The following is a 25,636-nucleotide window of genomic DNA, read 5'->3' as shown; positions in this document are numbered from 1 at the left end:
AACTATTATTAATGATTAGAATCTTAGGAGATCCAACAAATAACCTGACGAGCAACCTAGAACACTAAATGGGAATTTCGAAGCTGCATGTCCTTACCTATTTGTTTTTCTTTCCGGCAGCTCCTTATAATTAGTTCACTGTCCGATGATGGACAGTGATATCTGTAAAGAAAGAACACTTCCAACCAATCAAGGCTGTGGGCAGCCTGCAACTTTGTCAGATGTTGACACGTCTTAATTAGGGGAGAAAAATGGCTGACAACTCGTGGCCCGTTTAAAGGCAACTTTATGAAAAAATTAATTCTGATCATTCAAACAAATTTATAGCAAGAAATGCTAAGTCAACATTACCATATCGTAGTAATCATAGCAGAAAAGGATACGCAATGAAGTATCTTTCTAAAATTTCACGTTCATTATCCGTAATAAAGGCAGGCAGAACTATTTTCATTCCAATAAATATATCAGGTAGTGGCTGAAACAAAATTATTTATAGTTTAATTAAAAACTTATCGAGTTCATTTAGTTAAAGATATTCATTTCTATATCCTACATTTCTGATTTTATATTTGCCCTTCTTTGGAGCGTTAGTTCCAGGCGGAGAGTCTGCTGGTCTCTGTAATGAATAAAAACAGTGGATGAACTAGATAACTTCAAAGAAGTTGAAAGAAAAACTAATGAGAAGAAAAAAAAAACTAACTTTTCTTGGAGAACGCTTCTTTTCTGGTGAGCTAGGTGGTGTGACGTCTACATCAGCATCCAATGTGAAATCAGTTGTATGTTTTGATTTTTCATATAATTCCTGTAAAATCCATCGTTTAATAAAGATTTTTATTTGAACCACAGCAAGATTAGCTTATATTAGATTCCAGGGGAGTGGCTCTTATTCGTCTTGAAAAGTTTCGAAGACAAACTGCACTAGTATTCATTAAACATTAGAAGGATAAGACAATTTCAGTTTAAAAGGAGATCTATGTAAACCATAAATGAAAGAGAGCTAGCTACTTGTGCTGAACCCTAGTACATTTGTAGTTGATTGATTCTACAAGATTTGGACAACAGGGTAATGTACTATGACGTATGTAGATGGAGGTCCCTAAAAATTAGCTAATCAATAATCTCTTTACAGGAAGTATTGTACTTGCTTAATAAATAAAAATACTTGCTATTTATTACATTTGGAATGCACTTTATCATGGCAGTTAGAAAATGCTGCTTATTAGTAAAAATTAATTTAAATATTAGGTTTTACATCCTGAATTCAGTTCGGAAAAGAATTAATGAGGACAGATTACGATGGGATGATTAACAAAAAGTGGAATGGCAAGCTTGGCTAATGCACAATGCATAAGATTACAATAACCAAGTGAGGTGATGCCTAATTCGGAATAGATGAACACCTATTAACGATAAAGGATTGTTTTATTGCTTCAGAACGCAAGGGAAGCTTAAAGGCGCTCCAGATAACCATAATACAAACCACTACTTCACAAAAACGCAATCATCTACTGCTTCAAAACGCAAGGGAAGCTTAAAGGCGTTCCTAATACAAACCACTACTTCACAAAAACGCAATTATCTACAAGTAAACAATTTATAGTTCAAAAAAATTCGCTAATCTTATAAAAGGATTTCCAAAAACTTGACAGTAACGGAAGAACATTTAAAATAAACTTAAATGTAGTAATAGAAAGATCATTTACCCTTAATTGATCCAGAGTAGTTGCTGTACTCCAATCTTTATCATCTCTAATTCTGGTTACTCTTGGAAATCTAACGGAAATACCGTCAGCAGTATGGACAATATTTTTGGTCAATTCAGCTCCGGTGATTTCCCATACTGGTTGTTTCTGTAAAATCAAGGATTTCTATGAGCCTCAACCTATAATTTCCTTAATCAAAGACTAAAAAAATTGAATTGATAAAATATTAAATACCTTAGGATCTTGGGCGACAAAGTCTGGTACCATAGTTTTACTACAATTCAACCAAGAAGGAACCTTGGTAGAATCTTTTCCTATTTTTACCATGTCTAATTCAGTCTACAATAAATTTTTTTTTATTAAAATCTTATTTTAAATAATTAATATTTGCTGAATAATATTTCCTTCGTTTAATAATTTACTTGCAATCTTTTTAATGTTTTATCATCATGTCCAGTGTGCACTTTGGTAACTGTACACCATCGGGCATTTCTTTCATCGTAACAACCCATTAAAAATACAGACATCATTCCCCCTAAAACAAAAATTAATTATAGAAACAAAAATAATGGAATTTTTATCGATACCAAAACAGCTGATTGAAAAAAATTAGCGTTACTTGCAATTACCTTTCTGACCGGTACCGTACCACGCACCGAGCACTACTAAGTCTGCACTATCCGCCATTGCACCGCCAAAGAGGTAATCTTTCTTTACTTTCAACCAATGTCGTTTTCCTGGTTCGTATACGCTCTGTGGGGGAAACAAAATTGAATAGATCATACAATATTTTGAAGTTTTCTATGTAAAAATACCTTTGATGGTATTAAATATTAAGTAACTGAAATAACTCCTTTTAATCATTAACAATAGTTTCTTTAAAAAGCCTTTTGAATAGATTTTTGAGCCTTATCAAGTTTTTAAAGTCAATACGCTCTCTAATTTCAAAAAATGGACAATATTTTCAGATAGAATAACTACAACAAAACACGTTCGAATCCAAAGATCTATTTTACAAATGCCTTACAAATAGTGGAAGAAGCTAAGAGTTTGTCCATAATGACTTAAATGTTTACAGAAATGAATCAGTAAAATTTCCAATTTCCAGAGAAGGGATTAATTTAGAGAGGTATCACCCCCCTTTTGGGCACAGAAGTCTTGGGTTTGAGTCCAAGCTGTGTAGTTTTTTTTTAGATGGACAGAGCATAATGAAGATAACAAGGACAACATTGAACACAATATAGATGTTATGAAGAAACCACCACTGATATCAGACCAAAGGGCTTGAACGTAATCCTAGGAGTCTGTGCGGTTCACTTTCGGTGAAATTCAGTATGGACTCTGAGAGAACATTGTACTGAGACCGAAAGTGCACTAGTTTTAATCAGGGAATTCATTTTAGAAAACAAATTCAGATAAGCGCAAGCGCTGCAAACTCAGAGCACGGCTCTGCGTGCATGCTAGCCTTTCAGTGACAGGGAATTCCGACAGTGTTCTTTCGTTAAAGACCTAACTTCGTAGCAGATGTACGAATTTAAATTAAAATAAAACCGAAGAAATAAAATAAAAAATCAACTAACCATTATATCTTTTAATACTAGTCCCTCCAATCCTTGCTTAAAAACATCAGTCATCATCATTTCCAGTTCTTTTTTTGTCTAAAACAAAAATCATAAAATAATAATAATAATTAAACTTAATGTTGAATATAAAAGAATAATGGAAGAAGAAAGTTGTCAGAAAAACATTAAACTGTTACAATCTCAAAACACTGACTTTAAATTAGTTAATTTCTGGGTCAATGCTTAGACTCAAATCAGGCTAATTTAAGGTAAAGAAAATAACAGTTATCATGCAAAATATTTCGAACTTGGAACTAACTTAAGGGTAAAAGTATGTGTAACCATTCTACTTTAAAAGTACTTCAGAATTAAAAAATTTACTATTAATAAAATAGCAATTCAAAATCAGTAAATAAATAAAGTATGCTTTAAAAAGGGATACAAGACTTAAAATCTTAAACTTCCAAGAGTGGACCAGCCACGACCATTTAGGTATTCCAACATCACACTTCCAGTAAGCTGTAACTTACCACAGGAGATGCTACACTATCTACATTCGGATAACCAAGCACAAATAGCAAGTGAAGTGTACAACCATCCACATCCTGGCTACGCAATTAATTTTCATCCCCAGATACGGATATGAATTCCCTAAATTCAAAACACTAGCCCGAATTCTAATTAATCACTTCTTTTTATCTACAAATATACTTGCTCATTAGTAAATAGTGATTCTAAAATTCAAATTAAGATCTTTGTTGAAGATTTTTATGAAGGTTATTTTAAAAGCTCAAAACTTTCCTGTTTTGTACTTCAATGAATACTACTCCACAAATAAACATAGTTTTTTTTGTAAATTACTAAACTTTAGAATATGTACTAACTAATAACAAATCATTTGCTACTAATACGGAATTGAAAAGAGAAATATTAAAAACAAATGCTCCAATGCACAATACTTACATCTATATGTTTCATCTCAGAGAATACAATTCTGAATGGAATTTCTGTCATATTTTGCTGTAAAATTTCTTTTCTTTCTTTAAGTGGTCTGTCAATGAAAGTAATAATCAATTTTCTGTTATCAGTTTCTACCATCATTATTACTAGACAAATTGAGAACAAACCTATTCATAAGCGATTCACCATTGTAGTATATACAATCGAACACAAAGAGACAAACATTTGCGTCTTGATATTCATTTTTCTGGCGGAAAACAAATAGAAAAAAGAAAATCACACCCTGTCTTAAACGTATAAATTGCTTGTATACTTGAAAATGTATAACCTCACCATTACCTTACCTTGTGTTTGCCTAAAGAACCAAATGGAAGCGGTTTGCCAGTGGTTGTATCAATCATTAATATTTCACTGTCTAAAATTAAGTCTTTACCATGAGGAAAAGCTTGTGGTATATATTCTTGGAGATGTTTCACCTGGAGATTATTTTTAAAATATTTATATAAATACGATAATTTAAAGAAATCAGGATTGAAACATTCAAATGAGACAATAATCAAGGTTCCAACTTATTAATATTCTGCAAACTTCAATTTTCAGTATGTATTTATTTTTAAAAAACGAATTTCGTAAAACCGTACATTGTGAAATAATGATACTTTAGGAGAAACCAACTTTCCTCAATATAACTGCCCTAAAAATAATTTGCCTAGAAAAATTGATTTTAAGAAAAGTTATATATCAGCGTAGAGTAAAGTAAATACAAGTTATGAGAAAACCATCTAAGCCATTTCCACTGAAAAATGAAACATGAATTCAGAAGAGGAACGTATGCGAAGAGGCACGATCTGGTAAATTAGAAATAATAGGCAGCTGTCTGCTTTAACAAAGAAGCATACTCTAGTAGCTTGGATTAAATTAAACCGACTGAGATGGGCAGGCTATATGGTGAAGCTGAGTGCCGACGAGATTCCCTCCGAACTGCTGCGCAAGACTCCGGATGAAGAGTTGAGGGACCCAGATTGCGTTGGCAAGATTCAACTGCCTAGATTTTCACTAATTTGAATTTTTTCTTGGATTTGTAAAGTGAGGTTCTTCTGTAGCTTGACGCCATTTTATTTATGTTTAAGTGCATTTCGAACTTATCGAAAGAGTAATTTGAAAGCAATCTTTAACCCTTATTTGTACAAAAACATAATTATCTCAAAAACAGAGGTCGTCGGCACCCACAGCCTATTTCAGTGCCGTCGGACAGTGTTCTCTAGTCTGTCACCTAAACAGTGAACAGTTCTGGGAAGAGAAATATCTAAGAGAAGGCAGCTGGATCTGGACCCAACAACTCGGCGTGGGAATCGTGTTGTTCTCACCACTGCTCTAATTCCTTCCCTATTAACTACTATTATTGTAATTACTGTTATTATTAACAGGCTTGGTGTTACCTCCGATTTAGCTATTACTTATTTATTTGGGATATTTTGTTCACCATTTTCAGAAAACCCACTTTTTTGGACCTCAATACTCATTACTGAAAATATGATGGCAATTTTTTTTTCTGATATAGTAAAATTAAGGAACAAGAAATTGAAAACTTCACAAATAAGCCCCACCTTATGCGCCATAACTGGTTTCAAACTTCTAGAATAATATTTAAACGTTTTTCCTTGTTTGTGAACTTGAACTCTTTCACCGTCGTACTTTATTTCGGAATACATTCCATTAGGACATTTCTTAAGTGCTTCGTCGGCAGATTTACATGCTTGTGCCTGGAAAATAATAATAATAATGATGATAGTATTAACTAACTATTTAATGTCTAAATCAGGGTTTCTAGATCCAAATTTCCTTAAAGAATAAGGGAATGTCTACACTTCGTACTTTGTGTACGTGCACCCAGAGAGCAATCACCTACCAACATTGGTAGTACTGGTACTAAAACTGAAATCTTGACTTCTACACTGCTTCCCACGCTACCAGAAGTCGGATCACCAGATTTTTGAAAACTTTCAATGATGGAGTCAATGTCTTGTGAAGCTTGAAAAGCTTCATATGCGTCAGCATGTACGGCATCTAAGCTGAAATTATAATTAAAAAAAAATGAAGAAATTATGTTCTAATCTGTACATTAAAAGGAGATAAATAAATAAACTGATAAATGAACTTACATGTGTTTAGCTCCAGCATTTATCCTTAAATCACGTTTTATTAAACGTATGATGATTTTCAAATCATTTGCTGTACACCTGAATTAAAATAAATATATAAATGAAAGCTTCATTTTATGGAGTACCAATTTTTTGGATAATCAAAAATTGACTATTGACCATTACAACGGCAAGATATTTCCAGAGCTGGAAAACAAGGTGTAAAGTAGGGTAAACAAAAAAAAAAAAATAATAACAGATTAACTCTGAGTAAATCCCGATGTCAGTGGAGTTTAAGATGTCTGGCATGATTATAGGAAAGAGATCGAGAAGTGAGGCTACTGGCTTAGGGATTCTAATATGAATATAGATTAGACTAGGGCGGCCTCAAGGCCTACTCCACTGTGACCCCTTTGGATCTATTGTGGCTCCCCTCACTCTAAAGCTCGCCCTTCAGACCTGTCCTTTTAATCAGACTCGTTAATGCTGCAGAGCGACTCTTGGGTAAAGCTCACAGGCCTTGGATTTTCCTCCCCGAAAAGTAACATCCTTAGCAACAAGAGCCCCTCACACTGATACAACATGCAGTGCCGTTTTGCTCCTCTTCCCGACAGAACCTACAAAGGCCATGCAATGCATGTGTTTTCTGAGCCTGCAGTGGCCAGTTAGTAGGCCTACAATCATCCTTATATGTCCACGGCCTTGACGGATTAATTCTGCAGTCATCCTCGGCGAATAGCCTTTAACAAACTCCTTCGCCTGACTCTGCCCCAGTGATGGCAAGCCACCACTCCTGAGACCTGTTCTGCACCCATAAGTTAATGGTCGCAGTCTTAACACACTTCGGAACCTCAAAACAGAGCTCTGGGCTAACGAAGTGTCCTGCAGAGCCTTCCCGGACCAATAAATCTGCCGCTTCGTTTCCCTTATGTCCTGAATGACCAAATACCCAAACGAGAAAGACCTTATTTTGGTCACTAATTTCCTTCAGGGCACCCAGACAGTCCCAAATATGTATATGTTTTCTAAAATATTGAAAGGCAATAAGATGTGAAGTTTATTACAACTTATTGTGATTAAGTTGGGTAGTAAGAAAATATTGAGGCTGTTATGAGTAATATAATTGGATAATTAGTAGGGGTGTAGATTAGTGTGAAGGATTTTGATTTGGACTTTGAGGCAGTGCATGAATTCCTTCAAGAAGCAATGACCGAAAAAGCAATGAAAAACATGAATCACCTCATTAGACGAGAGTACACTGCTACCCAGCAGAAACATAAAATGAATATCTAAAGAGGAAGCTATTGTACTCAGTGATGGATTAGTAGAGAGCTGCCAGAGAATCCAGACTTGGAAGGTCAAATGCAACCAGGAAATCGGAGAACGATTGCAAATGAAGCGCAATATGTTCTCTAAAATATTGAAAGGCAAGGAGGAACTAAGCGTTGCCCCTTCAATAAAATAAAATAAAACAAGGCAAAGGGAGAGAACTTTAGAAATTAGGTACAAAATCGATATCTTACGATAATCTGTATCGAAAGACATTAATTTTTTCCCTTAATGAATATGTTTATTCTTTAATTATAGTACTGACTTATTGTATAATCTATTGGACTATCTAAATTGTGGGTAAGTACCTTGACGCTTAAGACTTGTATGTCCTTTATCGGTGAATAACCGAAGATAGCGAAGAGTTTGGGAGAGAAGTATGGTTATAGAGGAAACAATGTTATTTTTTGAAGCGTAAAAATGGTAGTTGCCTTTTTTTTATTTTATAACTACGAGGATCTATTTCTTTAAACTCGTAAGAGACAACCAGGAAGTCTGATATGGTTCTGCATGTTTCTATCTGCTGTATCAGGATCGACATTGATCCTGCAATGAAGCAATGATCAAAACCAGATATCCCCGGAAATTAAAAAAAAAAACTTACTTTGGCGCAATTGAAGCAAAATGATTTAATTGATCTTCCTCTCTGGTTAATCTTGTTAAATAATCCAAAAAATTATCAACATCCTGTATCGATAGTTTACTTTTGGTAGATGGTTTAATTTTTTCACTTTTTTCAAAATATTCTCTAATTGTTTCAGCTACATCTCCTTGTTCTAGGCTTTCTAGCATATCATCTTGATTTGTACCAAATAGCTGTAAAATTATGATTTTTGATTAATTATTTACAGAGGTAACTTTCAACACCTTTGATGAGCTATCTTACATAGCATTTTAAATAGACACTAGAGGGCCCAGTTTCGAAAAAAAATTAAATAAAAGTATTCTATTTATTAAAATATATCATGTAAAGGGAGAGAGACATAATGAAAATTCCAAAAAGCTCAATAGATCCCTGAAATCCCTGAAATGGAACATTAAAATGATGATTGGGATCTAATCCTCACTGCAGATACATCCTGAACAAAATGAATAAATTAAATCACTAAATTACATTTTAATACTCACTCTACTAAATAACTTAATTATTTGTTTTGATTGTAGATTATAAACACGTTTTATTACACCTGGTAGAAGCAGTTTAATTAATAATAAAAGATCTCCTTTATACGATTCTGAAACAGACAAATACAAACAGGTATATAAATTAATAAAATATATCCAATTACAACAATCAGAATAATTATTTATGTATTACATTTTAAGTGGGTATTGATTTTCACTTAGAGCTGAAATAAAATATTTCATACTATGTCTGTCGCACAGTGCTAACATCTCAGGAAACAACAGCAATCAAAATATTTTGACAGAATTTGGTGGACATAGGCTACACATAATTGAGTTATGTGTTATCAGTCTCTTTGTAAGAAGTTATTCTTTATTCTCTCCTACAGTGGAAAGTATTTTCGCTTATGGACCCACAAGTTAGTTCCTCCCAAGATAAAAAAATATACATAGATTTGCAAAGAACCATTTCAACTTAGAAAAGAAAATTAATTACACACAGGTTGGAAACTGAAAACGTGGGTTTTAGAGTTGGTTGGGTGGACTGGGTTAGTGGCGTAAGGCAAGTTTTCATCCAATAGACACCCTCAACTGCAGACTCGCTCTTATCTCTTTACTACCACCAGATAATGCTGTCCCTTCTAATGCTCTTTCTTCGTATACAGAGAATATACTCTTTTCAATGAATAGGAGAGAAGGTTACAACTCAATATTCATTAATTAAAACACATCTGCCCTCTTTTTCACTAATAATCTGATTAGACCACTGTACAACTTTACTTTTTTTCAAAAAAACTAAACCCTATTTTAAAAAGGAATATTTCTCTTTTAACAGGCTTAAAAGAAACTGCTCCACAAAAAAAGTGGCGCACTTTGAAAAAAGCGTTTATTTTTTGTTTTATCACATTTCGGGGAAAGATTATTAGTTTTAATTATTTTCATAAACTGTCTGGGAACAATTAATCGAATCAAGGCCCAAAGTTTCTTGTAAATAGAGACGCAATTCCTCGTTTAATCCCCTTCGGTCTTTTTGTGTAAACAACAACGTGAACTTCACCTCAACAGTAAATAAATTTATTGACCTCTACAGTTGCGTTTCGACTTTTTTCAAGCTGAAAGCATTGCGAACTCTCAATTACAGCAGAGCAAGTGGCCCGTATTATTGCATTAGTTGAGGATGGACGGAGTCAGCGGTACGCAGCACGAACGTTTGGGTTGCCTAAGACCACCGACCGTAGAGCCATCCATCGTTACCGGGAGACAGGCCTCTGCACTCGCAGACAAGGTTCGGGTCGACCAAGAGCCACAGAAGCACTAGATGACCGATTCATTAGAATTCACACTCTAAGAAATCGTACATCAACTGCTTCTGAAACAGCTCAAACACTGCTTACTGTTCGTGGAGTTTCAGTCAGTGCCGAAACCGTACGAAGAAGGTTGGCTGAAACGAATTTACGCTCTAGGAAGCAAGCCACAGGACCATTGCTTACCGTAGATCATCGGAGAGCCGGTCTAGAGTTCGCTAGGAAACACCGCAACTGGTATGAGAACGATTGGAGAAACGTTCTCTCTTCAGACGAGTCCCGTTTTGCTCTCTATGCACCTGATGGGAGGCAACGAGTTTACCGAAGGCCTGGGAGCGCTACGCTCCGTGCAATATTTCTGGTAGACTACCATTCTGAGGTGGTTCAGTGCTGGTGTGGGCTGGGATTTCTATGGAGGCTAAGACTGAGCTCCACGTGTTCAACAGGGCAATCTTGAATGCAGATTTGTTTGTGAGGGAAATTTTGCAGCAATATGTGATACCCTATGCACCATTTATTGGGGAGAATTTTATTTTTATGCAAGATAATGCACGACCACACACTGCCGCCTGTGTTGTTCAATATCTATAGGATAGATACTAGCATTCCTGTTTTGAGGTGGCCAGCACGCAGCCCGGATTTAAATCCTATTGAACATCTTTGGGATGAGCTTGGTAGGCGATTAAGATGGAGAAATAATCCTCCCAGAAGCTTAGAAGAGTTGCGAGGTGCTCTGGTGGAGATACGGAAGGAATTAACACAAGATTTCGTGAGAAATTTAATAAGGAGTATGCCGAGGAGATTGGATGCAGTAATGCGAGCAATACAAGTTACTAAAATTCTTTTTCTCTTTTTTGAATCGGAAGAAATACATTTTTTTTCCAAACTCATATTTTGCCGAGAAGTACTTTTTTGTTAAATTAAAGGTTTTCATTTCTTTTAGATCATTTTTTATTTTATTTTAGCCTTCCCGTAACTTTATACTTCTTATATTTGCTAACTAAAATAAAATGTAGAATAAAAAAGTTAAAGAGAAAAAAAAATAACGCATTTTTAAAGTGCGCCACTTTTTTTGTGGAGCAGTGTATCTTAAAACATTCTTAAAAATTTTGTTCAAAGTTTATTAATTGTTAAAATGTGCCCTCCAAACAAGGTAGGTTACAAGATGATATGATAAATCACCACACATTTTTTCAAGTCCAGGCCAATAAGTTAATGAAGGAACCATTAAAAGTAGAAGTCAAAAATCTTATCATCAAACTTTAATGATTGGCAACAATTTGAAACTTCTCAAAAATAAAATTAAAAAAGAAATACATTGCGTTGTGATGGACAAAAATTAATACTACATAAAATATACGAGCTCTTACCTTTGTCAGTTCCTTCAGTGATGAATCTTTTAACAACGGCAGTTTTATCAAGATAACCTGGTGTATTGGCAATATCTGCGCATAATCTTCTAAATTCTCTCAAGGAATTATCTTTATGATCTTTCAATATATTTGGTTCATTTTTTGAAATACCTGAAGTACTTGGTTGATCGGTTTTCTTCGTTTTAGTTGGACTCGTTTTGCTTGCAGAACTATTGACTGGTTTTTTATTCGTTTCTCTGACACCTAAATTGTTTATTTAAATTATTTACAAAAAATATTGTTTCACTTGAAACTATTAACTGAAGAAACTAACTATCTGGTAGTCTGTTTAAGATTTCCTCTCGATCTTCTTTTGATAAAAGTTCCCAACCACCAATGTCGTTCACAGATTCAATTTTGGCAGTAGATGCTCTCTGCTTTGCGAATACCTAAAATGACAGGACATTTATTAAGTAAAAGTTTACTTTTCACTCATCAAGTAAGTTCAAAGTTAAGCCCACACTTGTTTTAGAAGCTTGAAAAATGGAGTTAAACAAAATGGACCAAAACATATCCATCAAGAGACTATAGCTTCACATTACCATTAATTTAGAATATAAACTTAAAAAAGGCTACCTTTCTTTATTTCCACATTTTCAAATAAGCTACCCGCAGAAGATTCGGTAGGTTATTGCAATTTTAGAATATCGAATTAACTTGAGCTTTAGAAGTGTAAAAATTTACGAACCAGATTAAAATTGCTACGATTCACTTATTTAATTTTTGTAAATTAAGGCTTCGAATTGGATGTTTGTTGTATTCACAATAAATGGTTTCTATTGCTGAAGTGTGATGTAGGTAATCTTGCTGTTGATTAGTTACCACTATTAAACTAATAAGTTTTAAGTAAGTTATCTATTTGGTTGTCAGCAAATCATTAAATTTCAGGAGGAGCATTTTCGGAAAAATATTCATAACTGTTACACGCGACTAGTCACAACGTTTTTTTTTTTGATATTAGACCAATATGTAAGAAGGTTTCTTTCGGGTTACAGAACAGGGTTGCCTAAATTTTGAAGCATATTTAAATGGTAACTTATAATTTTAAATTTAAAATTGTATTTAATAATACTGAATGTAAATATCTATTTAATCAACCGTTATACAACTGACCTATCTGACAGTTTAATATCTACTATTATTATTTTGTTTGTATGATAAATGAAATAATAATAATTATTGCGGAGGTCCCGGGTTCGAATCCAGCAGCTGACCCTTAGATTTTCTCTTCCTAGGAACTTCTTACAGCTCACTGTCCGGTGATGGACAGTGTTGTCTGTAACGAGAGAACACTGTCCGGAGGTCGGCAGTGCACTGGAAAAAGCTCCGGGCGCTAATGACCTCAGCTGTTGATGCAAAAAAAAAATAATAATAATAATAATTATTTATAAACCTATTTAAACACACATAATAGTGATTAAAAAATAACTTTCTATCACTAACAATTGAAATATGAACTTCCTCCATTAAATTTAGAGTAATAATGAGTCCATTATTTAGTGATTGATTAGTACAATTTCACTGATTTTTACACTTAATTAAAAAAATATATATAATAACAGTAACATGGAAGAAAATATGTTTTGTTGTTTCTGGCAGAGAGGAGAATGAAACTCGAAGCAAGTTGTACAACCGTTTCGAAATTCAAATTCGCACGAAAAACATATTATCTGTAGTACTTTGTATTTTACATGTTTTAATGACGTCAATTTATAATTAATTTTTGTAAACAAAAACAAATTAAAGTCTTTTCACTTGAAAAGATAAGCACAATTGTTTTGTGGCGTTGAATAGACAAAACTATTTAATTTAATGTACACAGATTGGGCATTTCAAGGATATTAATTAAGATTTGTAATTCAAATTTACAAGACGGAACAATAGTATTTGCCCAAGACTGAACGAAGACATAGATGGACTACAAATGCAATATTCCCTGAGTGGTACTTATCATAAGGATGATCTTTGGGAATATCCAATAATTTTGTACAGATTAAATTGTTTATCTTACATTGAAAACTGATATTAGTGTTGAAAAAATATTTTTAAATATTAACGGTATATTTTTATTTATAATATTTATTTATTTTTACCGGATATACGAGGGTCGTTTGAAAAGTCCGTGCAAAAATAAAAACTACTTAATTTTTTGGGGAAAACCTTTTTTATTTTTCAACATAGTCTCCTTTTAGGCTTATACACTTCGTCCAACGCTGCTCTAGTTTGTTGATCCCTTCCGAATAATAGGATTTGTCCAAGTCTGAAAAATAGCCATTCGTTTCTGCAATCACCTCCTCGTTTGAATACAATCTTTTTCCCGCCAGCCATTTCTTCATATTGGGGAACAAATAGTAGTCCGAGGGAGCCAAGTCTGGAGAATAGGGGGGATGTGAAACGAGTTGGAATCCTATTTCCATTAATTTTGCGACCACAACTGCTGAGGTGTGAGCTGGTGCGTTGTCGTGATGGAAAAGGACTTTTTTGTGGGCCAATCGTGGGCGTTTTTCTTGTAGCTCGGTTTTCAAACGGTCCAATAACGATGAATAATATGCACCTGTAATAGTTTTACCCTTTTCCAGATAGTCGATGAGGATTATTCCTTGCGAATCCCAAAAGACAGTCGCCATAATCTTTCCGGCCGAAGGAACGGTCTTCGCCTTTTTTGGCGCAGATTCCCCCTTGGTAACCCATTGTTTAGATTGTTCTTTGGTCTCAGGAGTGTAGTGATGTATCCATGTTTCATCCACAGTGACGAAACGACGCTTAAAGTCCTGCGGATTCTTCTGGAACAGCTGCAAACCGTCCTTGCAACACTTCACACGATTTCGTTTTTGGTCAAGCGTGAGCAATCGCGGCACCCATCTTGCGGATAGCTTTGTCATGTCCAAATGTTGATGCAAAATATTATGTACCCGTTCATTCGAGATGCCCACAGCACTAGCAATCTCACGCACCTTCACTCTTCTGTCATCCATCACCATATCATGGATTTTATCAATGATTTCTGGAGTAGTAACCTCAACAGGGCGTCCAGAACGTTCAGCGTCACTTGTGCCCATATGGCCACTCCGAAAATTTTGAAACCACTTATAAACTGTTCTAATCGAAGGTGCAGAGTCACCATAATGTTTATCAAGCTTCTCTTTAGTCTCCTCAGGCGTTTTGCCTTTCATAAAGTAGTGTTTAATCAACACAGGAAATTCTTTTTCGTCCATTTTTTGAAAATCACTCGACTTCCTCGATTCAAACGAATGCCAAACACAAAGAAATAGACCGATCTGGCTGAAACTTGGTGTGTGTTCTTCCAAGAGATGCTACTAACTAAACATAACCTCGATACGCGCCAGTAGTGCTATCTCTCTGACTTTGCACGGACTTTTCAAACGACCCTCGTACATTATTTCAGATCCCTGAAATTGAAAAATAATTACATTTTTTTAAACGTGTGGTATGTTTAAGAGAGTGCTTCTAAGTTTGTGGGCTGAATATTTTAAAAAATCTTTGGTGACTGTTTTTCTTTTTCTTTGACAACGTTGCAGCTTCTGAAACTAAGGTTTCGAAATCTGTACAGTAAAATATTAACCTTCTTTTTCTTAGTTCAAGCAGAAAAAACCTCCTTTCAAAGGCCACTCGAAACTTAGAAATTGGTATTGTGAAATTTAGGTTAAAATAAACTTTTATTTTAATGGTTTTCCAAAACAATACTTCGAAGGGCATTTTGAGGACGAATTTATTTAGTATTATTAGTTACTCTCTTTCTCTGAATTCTAATTAAAACTGTCCGGTAGGACAGTTGTATAAGGGTTGATCGTCAAAAAGTGCACGAAAAAGCGTAACGTTGAAAAACACCCAACTTTGACAATTTTTTTCTCTTTTTCTACTAAAGATAAAATTCCCAAATTTTCTTTAAAATATAGGGCAAACCCTCCTTTATAACTGTAATTTTTTTGCAACAACCCAGATCTAATAGGTTTCGAGAAAAAAGTTGCCGAAAATGAGCAAAAACGGCTTTTTCAAAAAATGTTCTTGTTCTTGTTCTTGTTGTTGTTGTTGTTGTTACCTTTTTTGTAAACAACGTACAGCCTAAACGCGCGAACCGATTTTCATGAATGAGGTGTCATTCGATTCGGAATTTTATGTAGATGTGCCTTTTGGGGGTCTCGACCCTGTACATCGAATGGGAGAGGAGTTATGTAAGGCCCCCTCCAAAATTATTATTACTAATTACTCTGTAAATCTTGGCCCGATTTTGATAAAATTTGGTAGGATGATAGGGTTAGGGCTCCCCTACGTAACATTAAAGCGGCGATCAGCTCTTACACTTGTTAAGGGGAAGTATAGGAATCGTTTCAAATTATCGACACGTGAACCGATTTTCATGAATGAAATGTCATTCGAATCGAAATTTTGTACAGATTTGCACTTTAAAAGTCTCGACGCCGTGCCTCATAAGGAGGGGAGTTTGCCCCACCCAAATAAGGCCCTTTCTAAAACTATTATTACCAATATTTCTATAACGCTTAGTCCGATTTTGATAAAATTCAGCTCGAATAAGTGGTTAAAGCACCTCTACATTGCTGATGCTCTTGCACCTACTAAGAGGAAGTACTGCAATCGTTTAAATTATCAATGAGTGAACCGATTTAAATCAATGAATTGTCGTTCGATTAAAAAATCTTTGCCTCTTTGCCTAGAAGTTCTGCAATCGCAGTTTATTTTTCTTACTCCTCTTAAAAGGAAGTAATGAAATCGCAGTTTAATTTTGTTATTCACGCACAAATACCTTCCTATGTTATTCAAAACGCTTTTTCAAAAAAAGTTGTTACTGAGGATGGTTTGGGGGACCTTAACGATAATCATTCTTTAAAAAGATCTCTCTAGTGGTAGTTACGGTTCCGACTTACCATCTTATCAGGTTATAATGATAGAATTGCTTATTCCAAATTTAAAAAAATCTGTAAAGCAGATATGTAACTTTGTAAAATAGACAAAAAGGAAAATCTATCCAAAAGGTACAAAAATCTCTTTAACAAAAACTTACAGTTTAAAATGTTAAGTATAAGGGTTGATTAAACGCCAAAAGGTACACAAATCAGCAAGCACCCAACATTTCATTAATTCTTCATTAATATTTAAGTAATTTTACTGCATTAATATTCATTAATATTTTTTAGAATTTATTAGATGTCACAGACCCTTATGCTGGCCACTTCATTTATAATATTTTTTTGTTATAATTATGATAAATCACACATATGTACATGCATGTTAAAGTAGAAAAAGACAAAGTTAGAGTAGGCTACTGTCTTGAATTCGTCTTACCGAAATATTCGAGAGCACAAATAACACACAGTTATAACAAGTAGATTATTCAACAACAATTATTGATTTCTCTATTGTAATTTAATTTTACTTATAGTAAAATACTGGAATAATTAGCTGTCCTAAAAATATACATATCTTATTTACTTTATATTACATATTACATTTTTTTTTATAAAAAAAAATTTTGAATTTTTTAGCCTCATAATTTTTTTTTATTTTTTATAACGTTTTTCTTTTTAACCTGTAATTTATAGTTTGATTATTATAAATAACTAGATATTACAGTCAATCTACAGTGCTAATTGAACAAATATTTTGTAGACGAAAATGGCCAGCATAAGGGTCTGTGACATCTAATAAATTCTAAAAAATATTAATGAATATTAATGCAGTAAAATTACTTAAATATTAATGAAGAATTAATGAAATGTTGGGTGCTTGCTGATTTGTGTACCTTTTGGCGTTTAATCAACCCTTATACTTAACATTTTAAACTGTAAGTTTTTGTTAAAGAGATATTCTAATTTAATATGGTTTTTCATTTTCATTTATTTATAGTGATTCATAAAAAGTAATTACCTATTTTTGCAAGCATTCAACTTCCTATTTACATGTTAGGTATCGAAACGGAAGCTCAGACTTTACTATTAGCATTCTACGAATAAAAAAAATAAGTAGCAAAACTCCGGACTCGAACTGAGGATCTCCTACTTACAAATCAGATGTTATAATCATTATACCAAACCCGCCCCCTTCGTTTAAATATATACTAAGTATCAATGACCAAAACCCATTGTATGAACACAGATGTTCTTACAAATAAATAAGTACTTTATGTCAGCATGAAAAACTTAAGACAAAAAGGTTTGTGTTCAAGTTTTTCACACAGATTTTCTTTCCATTAAATTTTTCTCTACATATCTAAATATCCAGAGTTTTATTAAACAAATAAAAAACAGAACTAATTACTACCACTTACTTGAAACATACAATCCACATGGTGCCACATTTTCATAACTCCACTGCCAAATGGATTACTAGCAGCTTTGGCCATTCTAAGCTCACCGCTGGCGATTTTCTGTTTACATTTTTTACAACCAGCTCGACCACTTTTTGCACGATCAGCGTAGAATAGAAATTTTTCTTTATCACTTTCTTCGTCAGACATTTTGTTTTTAATTATTCATCAAGACCACCTGTTTGGACAAGATAAAATGTTGAAATAAATAATATGTTTGGATTTTGAACTGTAGTTATTTAAATATATATCTTAATTGAATTAAATTATTATAATGGATTTAACACTATTATTTAAAGAAATTCACTAGAATGGCTTTCTTTAATTTTTAAGTCAATTCTACCCTGGTCTTCGATCGTGTTTGGGCAACCTGGATCAATAGGGGGAACGACAATGCCGTAGGGAGAGTATTCTTGGCCATGTCCTCCTCTATACAGTAAACAAAACAGAAATCCTTCCACACTAATCCCTATAAACATGGAGGCGACCACAGCCCATACTACCTACAAGAAGTACATACTGCATCAGCTCCAAACAAGTTACAGACACACTTAACATAAAATGGAATCCTGGGCCAAGAGATGGCGGATTAAAATGATTAACCAGATTTACTCTCCGGTGTGGGGGCTCCTGCCTCTCTGTCTTCTTCAAAAGCAATATTCTCTTCCTTGATCTGATGCGCTCTACCTTAGGCTCTTCAAAAGACAAACTCCCTCACTTTGAACACGTACACTCAGCTTAAAAGATAAACAATGAGATTTTCTTGAGGTCTGAAGATCTCTCTCTCACTCTCTCTTTCTCTTTGAGATACTCTCTCTCTCCTCCTGCTCTTCCCGTACTCTTCACGTACTATTTACATCTTCACCATTACAAACATTTATTGCATTTATTAATAAATAGACTGTAAAAACTAAATGTACAAAAACTCCTCTCCAATTCTAATTTAAAAAAATAAAAGTATATTCTGAGTTTAGGTTAGCTTAAACTCATTACCATGGTAGCAATCTAAAAGTAAAACATCATCAATTAATATCTCCCTTGGCAAACAACAAATAAAATGAATGGCCTAAACCAACAGCCAATGAATAAATACCAAATCGAAATAACTTGAGTCATTATATTAATGGGAATGAATCATTTATAAGATTTGTGTTTTTAATCAACAAAATACTCTGGTAAAAGACCAGATCGAAAAGATCTCTGACAAGAGAATTAATGTTAGTTACCCAAATAAAGTTAACAAGGTGCAGAAAACTTGAATGCAGTTTCCACACTTACAAGTAAAATTAATCAAAATCAAATTTAATCTAAATTTATTGGTGTTTTGGGGATTTTCAATTATTAAAAACATTTATTCAGTTATCTTATTTAATGGTTATTATATTGGAACGCAAAAACGCGGAGACCCTGGGTAAACAACCAACCAACTCCCTCCTCAAGAAGAAAAAATTAATTCAATAAAAAGTACTCGTAAGTTCCCTGATCAATATCCCTTTTAAATGGTGGAATTCTGGACCCAGCCACAAAGTGCCCAGTTACAAAATAAGTAGATATTTTAAACCATATTTTTTTCCCCTCCAGTTGTCAAATAACTAAAGGAAACTGTGAAACTGAATAAATTTAAAACTTTTCCTTCTCTTATTAATGTCATTAATTGTTATAATTGAGGAACCCTTTAAAATCAAATTACACCCTGACACTTTTAATTTTAACTAACCCAATTAAATTTAGAAAATTTTGTAAAGAAGAAATTAAAAGAGGATGGGATAAGTAGAAAGTTCTTTTAAATCTAATAAAATAGAAAACTGATTAAATTTCATCACCTTCAACGATGTGATATCAAAATTTTATACATCCGGCTCGCATCTACACGGCTAAATTCATCGTACTTGTAAAACATATGACAATTAAATAGTGAACTAAATTTCAAATTTAATCGTTAATCAAATTGACTTTTCAACAAATGGTTCAGACCACGTTTTGGCGAGGCCACCTTTCTCAGTAACTTCAACTATATGGATTAATTTTTAGTCTTCGACTTCACAAGCACACTAAAACCAAGATAGCTCCTCTCTTACACTCACATTTAACCGTGTTTCACTAGACTTACATAGGACCATCTTATACTTTCAATTTATGAGGGGTTAAATAAGGTTTTTTTCCAAATTACCATTTCAGACATTTTAAGATTTTACTACTTCTAAGTATTTGATTATTAAATTTCTAACCAAACTTCCAAGATGTGCAGTTTCAAAAAAAGGGCTTTTTCTGTAATTTACTATGGATTTGCCAAACGGATTCGTTTGGAGCTGATCTAATGTAGTTAAGCTTAAATTAAGCAGTTTGGCATGTAGGTTTTTCTCCATTAATAGTTTTGTTCATTGGTAATGTGTCGCATTCTATCAACATTATTATTAAATTGATCTATCTTTCATGCAATTCTAAGTTACAATAAAATTCAAATATATTCCTAAATTATGGCAAGAAAAAGTCATGTGAGTGTTCATTCGAGATTATTTTCTTGAGAAAGTAAAGTGAAACTGTCGAAAACGATCTTAACTTAAGCAAAAATTCTCGAAAATTGAGAATGATTTTTTTTAAAATAATTTGTTATAATTTTTTCTTAATACCTACATAAGATTACTAATATTTATAAAATAACAAAAAAAAGTTAAGAAAATAAGAGAAAATAATAAAAGATTTAGAAAAATAAGTGAAAGGTATTGAAGCACCATTGTTAAGTACGCTTTGGCCAGCCCACAACTCGCTATCATTGGACGGGGCGTGGTTACACTAGAGGTGGGCATGACCCGCCCACAGTCTGCAACCGTACTGCATTCTGATTGGCCACTACTTCAAACGTAATTATTTCAATGAAATAATTAATTTAAAAATTTTTCTTCAACATTTCTCCCATAGGTATTTGATAAACTTTCTAATTAAACAAGAAAAAAAATTTCCCTTTAAAAATAAGTTAAATAACATTTCTTTTGGCATAATACCTCATGATTTACACAATTATCGTTAACTGTATCAAAAAAGTTGAGAATTTGTATTGTTTTATTGAGAAATAGATAAAAGAGAAATAGGCATGTGAGCCGCCATTAAATGGGAGGTAAGCTTACTTTAACGCTCCATCCGGTGGAGAACTCTAGCGGCGATTTCTGTAAACATAATTGTTGTTACTACAGCTGGGCGTTTCTTGATATTCTCCTCAGTATTTTTTAAGGTTTATAAATTGGATTTTCTCGGAAGGTTTTATATTTCTATTTGAGTTCATGAAATAGTTCCTTAACCATGTTGGTGACTCTTAAGACTTATACAGGTCAACCTTACAGTCACATTTAACCAAATTGGTGACTCACTAGATCTATATAGGTTTACCTTACACTCACATTTACCCATGTTGGTGTCTCTCAAGACTTATACAGATCAACATTTCACTCACATTTAACTATGTTGGTCACTCACTAGATCTATATAGGTTTATCCTTCACTCACATTTAATCATCTTAGCGATTCACTTGACTTATATAGGTCAACTTAAAACTCACATTTAACCATGTTGGCGACTCACAAGACTTACTTACTCACATTTAACCATGTTGGTTACTCATTAGACCTACATAATACCACTTCACACTCACATTTAACTATGTTGGTCACTCACTAGATCCATATAGGTTTATCCTTCACTCACATTTAATCATCTTAGCGATTCACTTGACTTATATAGGTCAACTTAAAACTCACATTTAACCATGTTGGCGACTCACAAGACTTACTTACTCACATTTAACCATGTTGGTTACTCATTAGACCTACATAATACCACTTCACACTCACATTTAACTATGTTGGTCACTCACTAGATCCATATAGGTTTATCCTTCACTCACATTTAATCATCTTAGCGATTCACTTGACTTATACAGGTCAACTTAAAACTCACATTTAACCATGTTGGCGACTCACAAGACTTACTTACTCACATTTAACCATGTTGGTTACTCATTAGACCTACATAATACCACTTCACACTCACATTTAACTATGTTGGTCACTCACTAGATCCATATAGGTTTATCCTTCACTCACATTTAATCATCTTAGCGATTATTCACTTGACTTATATAGGTCAACTTGAAACTCACATTTAACCATGTTGGCGACTCACAAGACTTATATAGGTCAATCTTACACTCACATTTAACCATGTTGGTTAATCATTAGACCTACATAATACCACTTTACACTCGCATTTAAACATGTCGGTGACTCACTAGACTTATATAGGATCGCCTTACTGGACATTTAAACATGTTCGTCACTCACTAGACCTATATAGGATCACCTTAAACTTACATTTAACTTATTTTTTTAGCTTATCCAATTATTTATTTTATTTTGTTGTCAATCCATCTAATCTCCATTTTGATGAAATTAGAAATTTGAGCTACTTCTTTTTCACCTTTGCTATTCCACTCCGGTGGATCCTCGTTTTGTCGGACGTTCTTGGAATAGTAAGAGCCATTGTAAGGCTACATTGCTCAGTTAATTTGTGTTTAAATAAATCAAATAACATTTTATTCTTTAAATTATTGGCACAATAAACTATATTAAAACTTTATTAGTTTAACCTAATGAAAAAATAAGAAATTTTCTAAGTACAAAAAAAAAAAAAAAGATAAAGCAGTAGAACTTTCTTTGGTAGGTTCATAACTTCGTTGATTAAGCTCACAGATTGTATGAAGCACAAAGTAGATACGCAAAGCTGCACAGCATGTGTTTAAAGTAATACCTAACAGTGGGTTTACCACAGATTCTTATCGGATTTAATCTTATGCAGAATAATGAAAAATGACCCGCATTTAGGCACGTTTTGCAGAAGACAAATTAATGTAGTCTGTGGTATTCTGTAAATTGGGAGATTCATTATTCAATTTTATTTATTTTAAATAAATAATGTTCAACATTTTTGCAAGTATAATGAAATACTCTTTTGCAAGTATAATGAAATACTCTTTCACTATTTTTAACAATTTATTCTGTAGGACAGTTTTTTTTAACAAATTCTTCAAATTTGATAAAACTTGTTTTTGTATTTTGGTATTTAACGTTTAGAATTCATTTCATTATCAAACTACGGGTACAGTACAAAACAAAAACATGGAAATAAATGCGAGAATATATTGTGTTTAGAAGTATTGTTCATCGTTTTTTTTGTTGAATGATTCATTAATCTAAAAGGAAGATTATTTTCCAGGGATTATTATTAACAATTATAATTTGTTTTACACTGTTCACGTTAAAGGTTGGACTGTTTTATATTTAGACCGTTTTAGAATTAGATTTATTATTATAATTATAATTCAGAGATCTAAGAATAATGAATTTCCTTCTAAAACTCAATTTAGAGCTACTATTACAGTACATCCTCTTTTCGAAGAGTGAGTACTCAAGTGGCGGAAATAAAATATTTATTATTCTTGTCGTATTAACATCCAGCAGCCAACCTTAAGTCAATATTCAATTTCTTAATAACAGAGAGAGAGCACGCCCGTCACATCTGTAAGTGCAATAAAGTTTTCTAATATTTCCTTTGGTACGTAAATTTACCTTCTTTTTTTTTTCCTTTCAAGTTTATTATTTATGTTTTTTTAAATTTTGTACCAAGAACTAGAAGAAACAAAAACCAAAAAATCATTTAACTACAAATTTTGGAATAAAACATTTTTCGGGACGTAAATGGTGGATTTAGGTAATTAAGGATCCTTTCATATATCTACGTCTTTCATAAAAATTTACAGATCGGAACTCATTAGCATTGTATTATATTATATATTATATTATATATTATATTATATATTATATTATATATTATATTATATATTATATTATATATTATATTATATATTATATTATATTATATATTATATTATATATTATATTATATATTATATTATATATTATATTATATATTATATTATATATTATATTATATTATATATTATATTATATTATATTATATAATATATTATATACCAGTTTGTTAAAGGGCATTCTTAGAAAGTTTACAAGTGTAAGTTTTCTCTTACTGTAAGCATTTTAGTAAGAGAAAGTCGTGTGAGTGTTCACACCAGAGTTGGTCGTTGAAAAATCCCGAAAATTTGATGTTTTCCCGAAAACATATATATTTTTTTAAATTTATGAGAATACATAAAAATTTGACTTAATTAATCTCAATTAATAATTAAGCAAAAAGTTTTTATCAATTTGTAAATGCTGCTTTTACAATTTTACCTTCTATTTAAGTTGCTTTAATAATTATTAATTATTAATAAAAATGGAGGGAAGGGATTAGCTATGAGGTTAGCATACTGGACTCCCACGCGGAGGTCCCGGGTTCGAATCCAGCAGCTGACCCTTAGATTTTCTCTTCCTAGGAGCTTCTTACAGCTCACTGTCCGGTGATGGACAGTGTTGTCTGTAACGAGAGAACACTGTCCGGAGGCCGGCAGTGCACTGGAAAAAGCTCCGGGCGCTAATGACCTCAGCTGTTGATGCGCCAAAAAAAAAAAAAAAAAAATAATTATTAATCAGGAGATGAACCGAAAAACAAAACCCAAGCTTGAGATTTTACCAAATGCTTTTAACATGATTCAACTTTTTTGGGGAAGGGGGAACCAACGGACAGATTTTTTTATTTAATCATTTATTTAGTTACAATCAACGCATTGCGGTATAAGCAACAAGGGTAACCATAAGCAACATATCACACATATGAGAGTGGAGAAGTTACCCAGCGGTAACATTCCAATAACATTCTAAATACTACTGACTCTCTTCATCAGAGAGGAGATCGCGAGTCCACTGTCTTTTAAGACGTCTAAAAGTGTTGTCTAGAAATGTTCTGGAAGATAGAAGTGTTGTACAAGTGGGATTGTGATTTGTTTGAATGTTAAGATGGAATTTTCTGTATCGTGTTTTCAGCAACATGTGTTGCACGAAAGGAATGTTTAAATCTTTGTTAATGGTTTGATTGGTGACGTAAGTAAGGAGCGTCAAACTATAGAGCGAAGAATTTTAGACTACAAGGAATTGGATCCTTTGCAGATTTGTGCTTTAGTTTGGTTGAACCTCCCCACAGTTCGATGCCATAAGCCCAGTCTGGCTTTAATATACTTTACATATATAAGTCTTTTGTTGCCTAGAGTAAGTTTTGATCTGTTGTCTAGTTAGTCTTTTCAGTTGTCGAAAGCGTCAGTTGAGTTCTGTTCTCCTTAAGTCGAGTATGAGGGTTCCATGTAAGTCTTCTGTCAAGATAAAGCCCAAGATAGCGGACTATGTTGACTACTGGTAAAGGAATTAAATTGTAAAAGACAGGAGGAAGAGGGATGCCTCGAATAGATCAAGTAATGTTTTGTGATTTTGTTTCATTGATTTCTAAGGAGGTGAGATGAGACTGAAGGTTTCTATGAGCTATTAATGGATCTTTGTCAGTAGATAAGATGGCAGTATCGTCAGCATAGGTGAGAAGAGTAGTTTGAGGATGAGTTGGTATGTCTGAGGAGTAGATTGTGTACAGAACGGGGTCTAGTATGCTGCCTTGCGAAACTCCAGCGGACAAATTTAACTTTTAAAAAAGAAAAAGTATTTATTCATCAACAAAATGGGCGAACGCGAAGAAATTGTTAAACCTAAAGCAAAATCGGCCATCTTATTTACACAAGCTTACATGTAAATAGGGCAACATT

General features: G+C 33.4%; 1 protein-coding gene across 3 annotated transcripts in view; it reads right to left on the bottom strand.

Annotated features, from left to right (window-relative positions):
• Positions 1-25,636, bottom strand: part of DNAlig3 (DNA ligase 3) — a 90,884-nt gene that overhangs the window by 9,137 nt on the left and 56,111 nt on the right. The window contains exons 3-21 of one of the 3 annotated variants that reach the window (XR_012454296.1): positions 17,841-18,057; positions 11,811-11,925; positions 11,495-11,740; positions 8,824-8,930; positions 8,300-8,511; positions 6,388-6,465; positions 6,135-6,297; positions 5,833-5,988; positions 4,570-4,701; positions 4,393-4,472; positions 4,229-4,316; positions 3,284-3,361; positions 2,333-2,456; positions 2,126-2,238; positions 1,938-2,042; positions 1,704-1,850; positions 701-802; positions 554-616; positions 352-475 (exon numbers count right to left, since the gene is read on the bottom strand). Coding sequence is in view for 2 of the 3 variants with exons in the window: in XM_074114908.1 (XP_073971009.1) it covers positions 384-475; positions 554-616; positions 701-802; positions 1,704-1,850; positions 1,938-2,042; positions 2,126-2,238; positions 2,333-2,456; positions 3,284-3,361; positions 4,229-4,316; positions 4,393-4,472; positions 4,570-4,701; positions 5,833-5,988; positions 6,135-6,297; positions 6,388-6,465; positions 8,300-8,511; positions 8,824-8,930; positions 11,495-11,740; positions 11,811-11,925; positions 17,841-18,029 (2,390 nt within the window). In the remaining variant the exon portion in view is untranslated. The remainder of the gene's footprint in view (positions 1-351; positions 476-553; positions 617-700; positions 803-1,703; positions 1,851-1,937; positions 2,043-2,125; positions 2,239-2,332; positions 2,457-3,283; positions 3,362-4,228; positions 4,317-4,392; positions 4,473-4,569; positions 4,702-5,832; positions 5,989-6,134; positions 6,298-6,387; positions 6,466-8,299; positions 8,512-8,823; positions 8,931-11,494; positions 11,741-11,810; positions 11,926-17,840; positions 18,058-25,636) is intronic. The other 2 variants (XM_074114908.1, XM_074114910.1) reach the window with 2 other exon arrangements.

Source organism: Rhodnius prolixus, unplaced genomic scaffold, assembly GCF_049639745.1.
Source record: "Rhodnius prolixus isolate KJV_2025 unplaced genomic scaffold, Rpr scaffold_7, whole genome shotgun sequence".
Taxonomy (NCBI): Eukaryota; Metazoa; Arthropoda; class Insecta; order Hemiptera; family Reduviidae; genus Rhodnius; species Rhodnius prolixus.
This window is presented reverse-complemented; position numbering and strand designations above follow the sequence as displayed.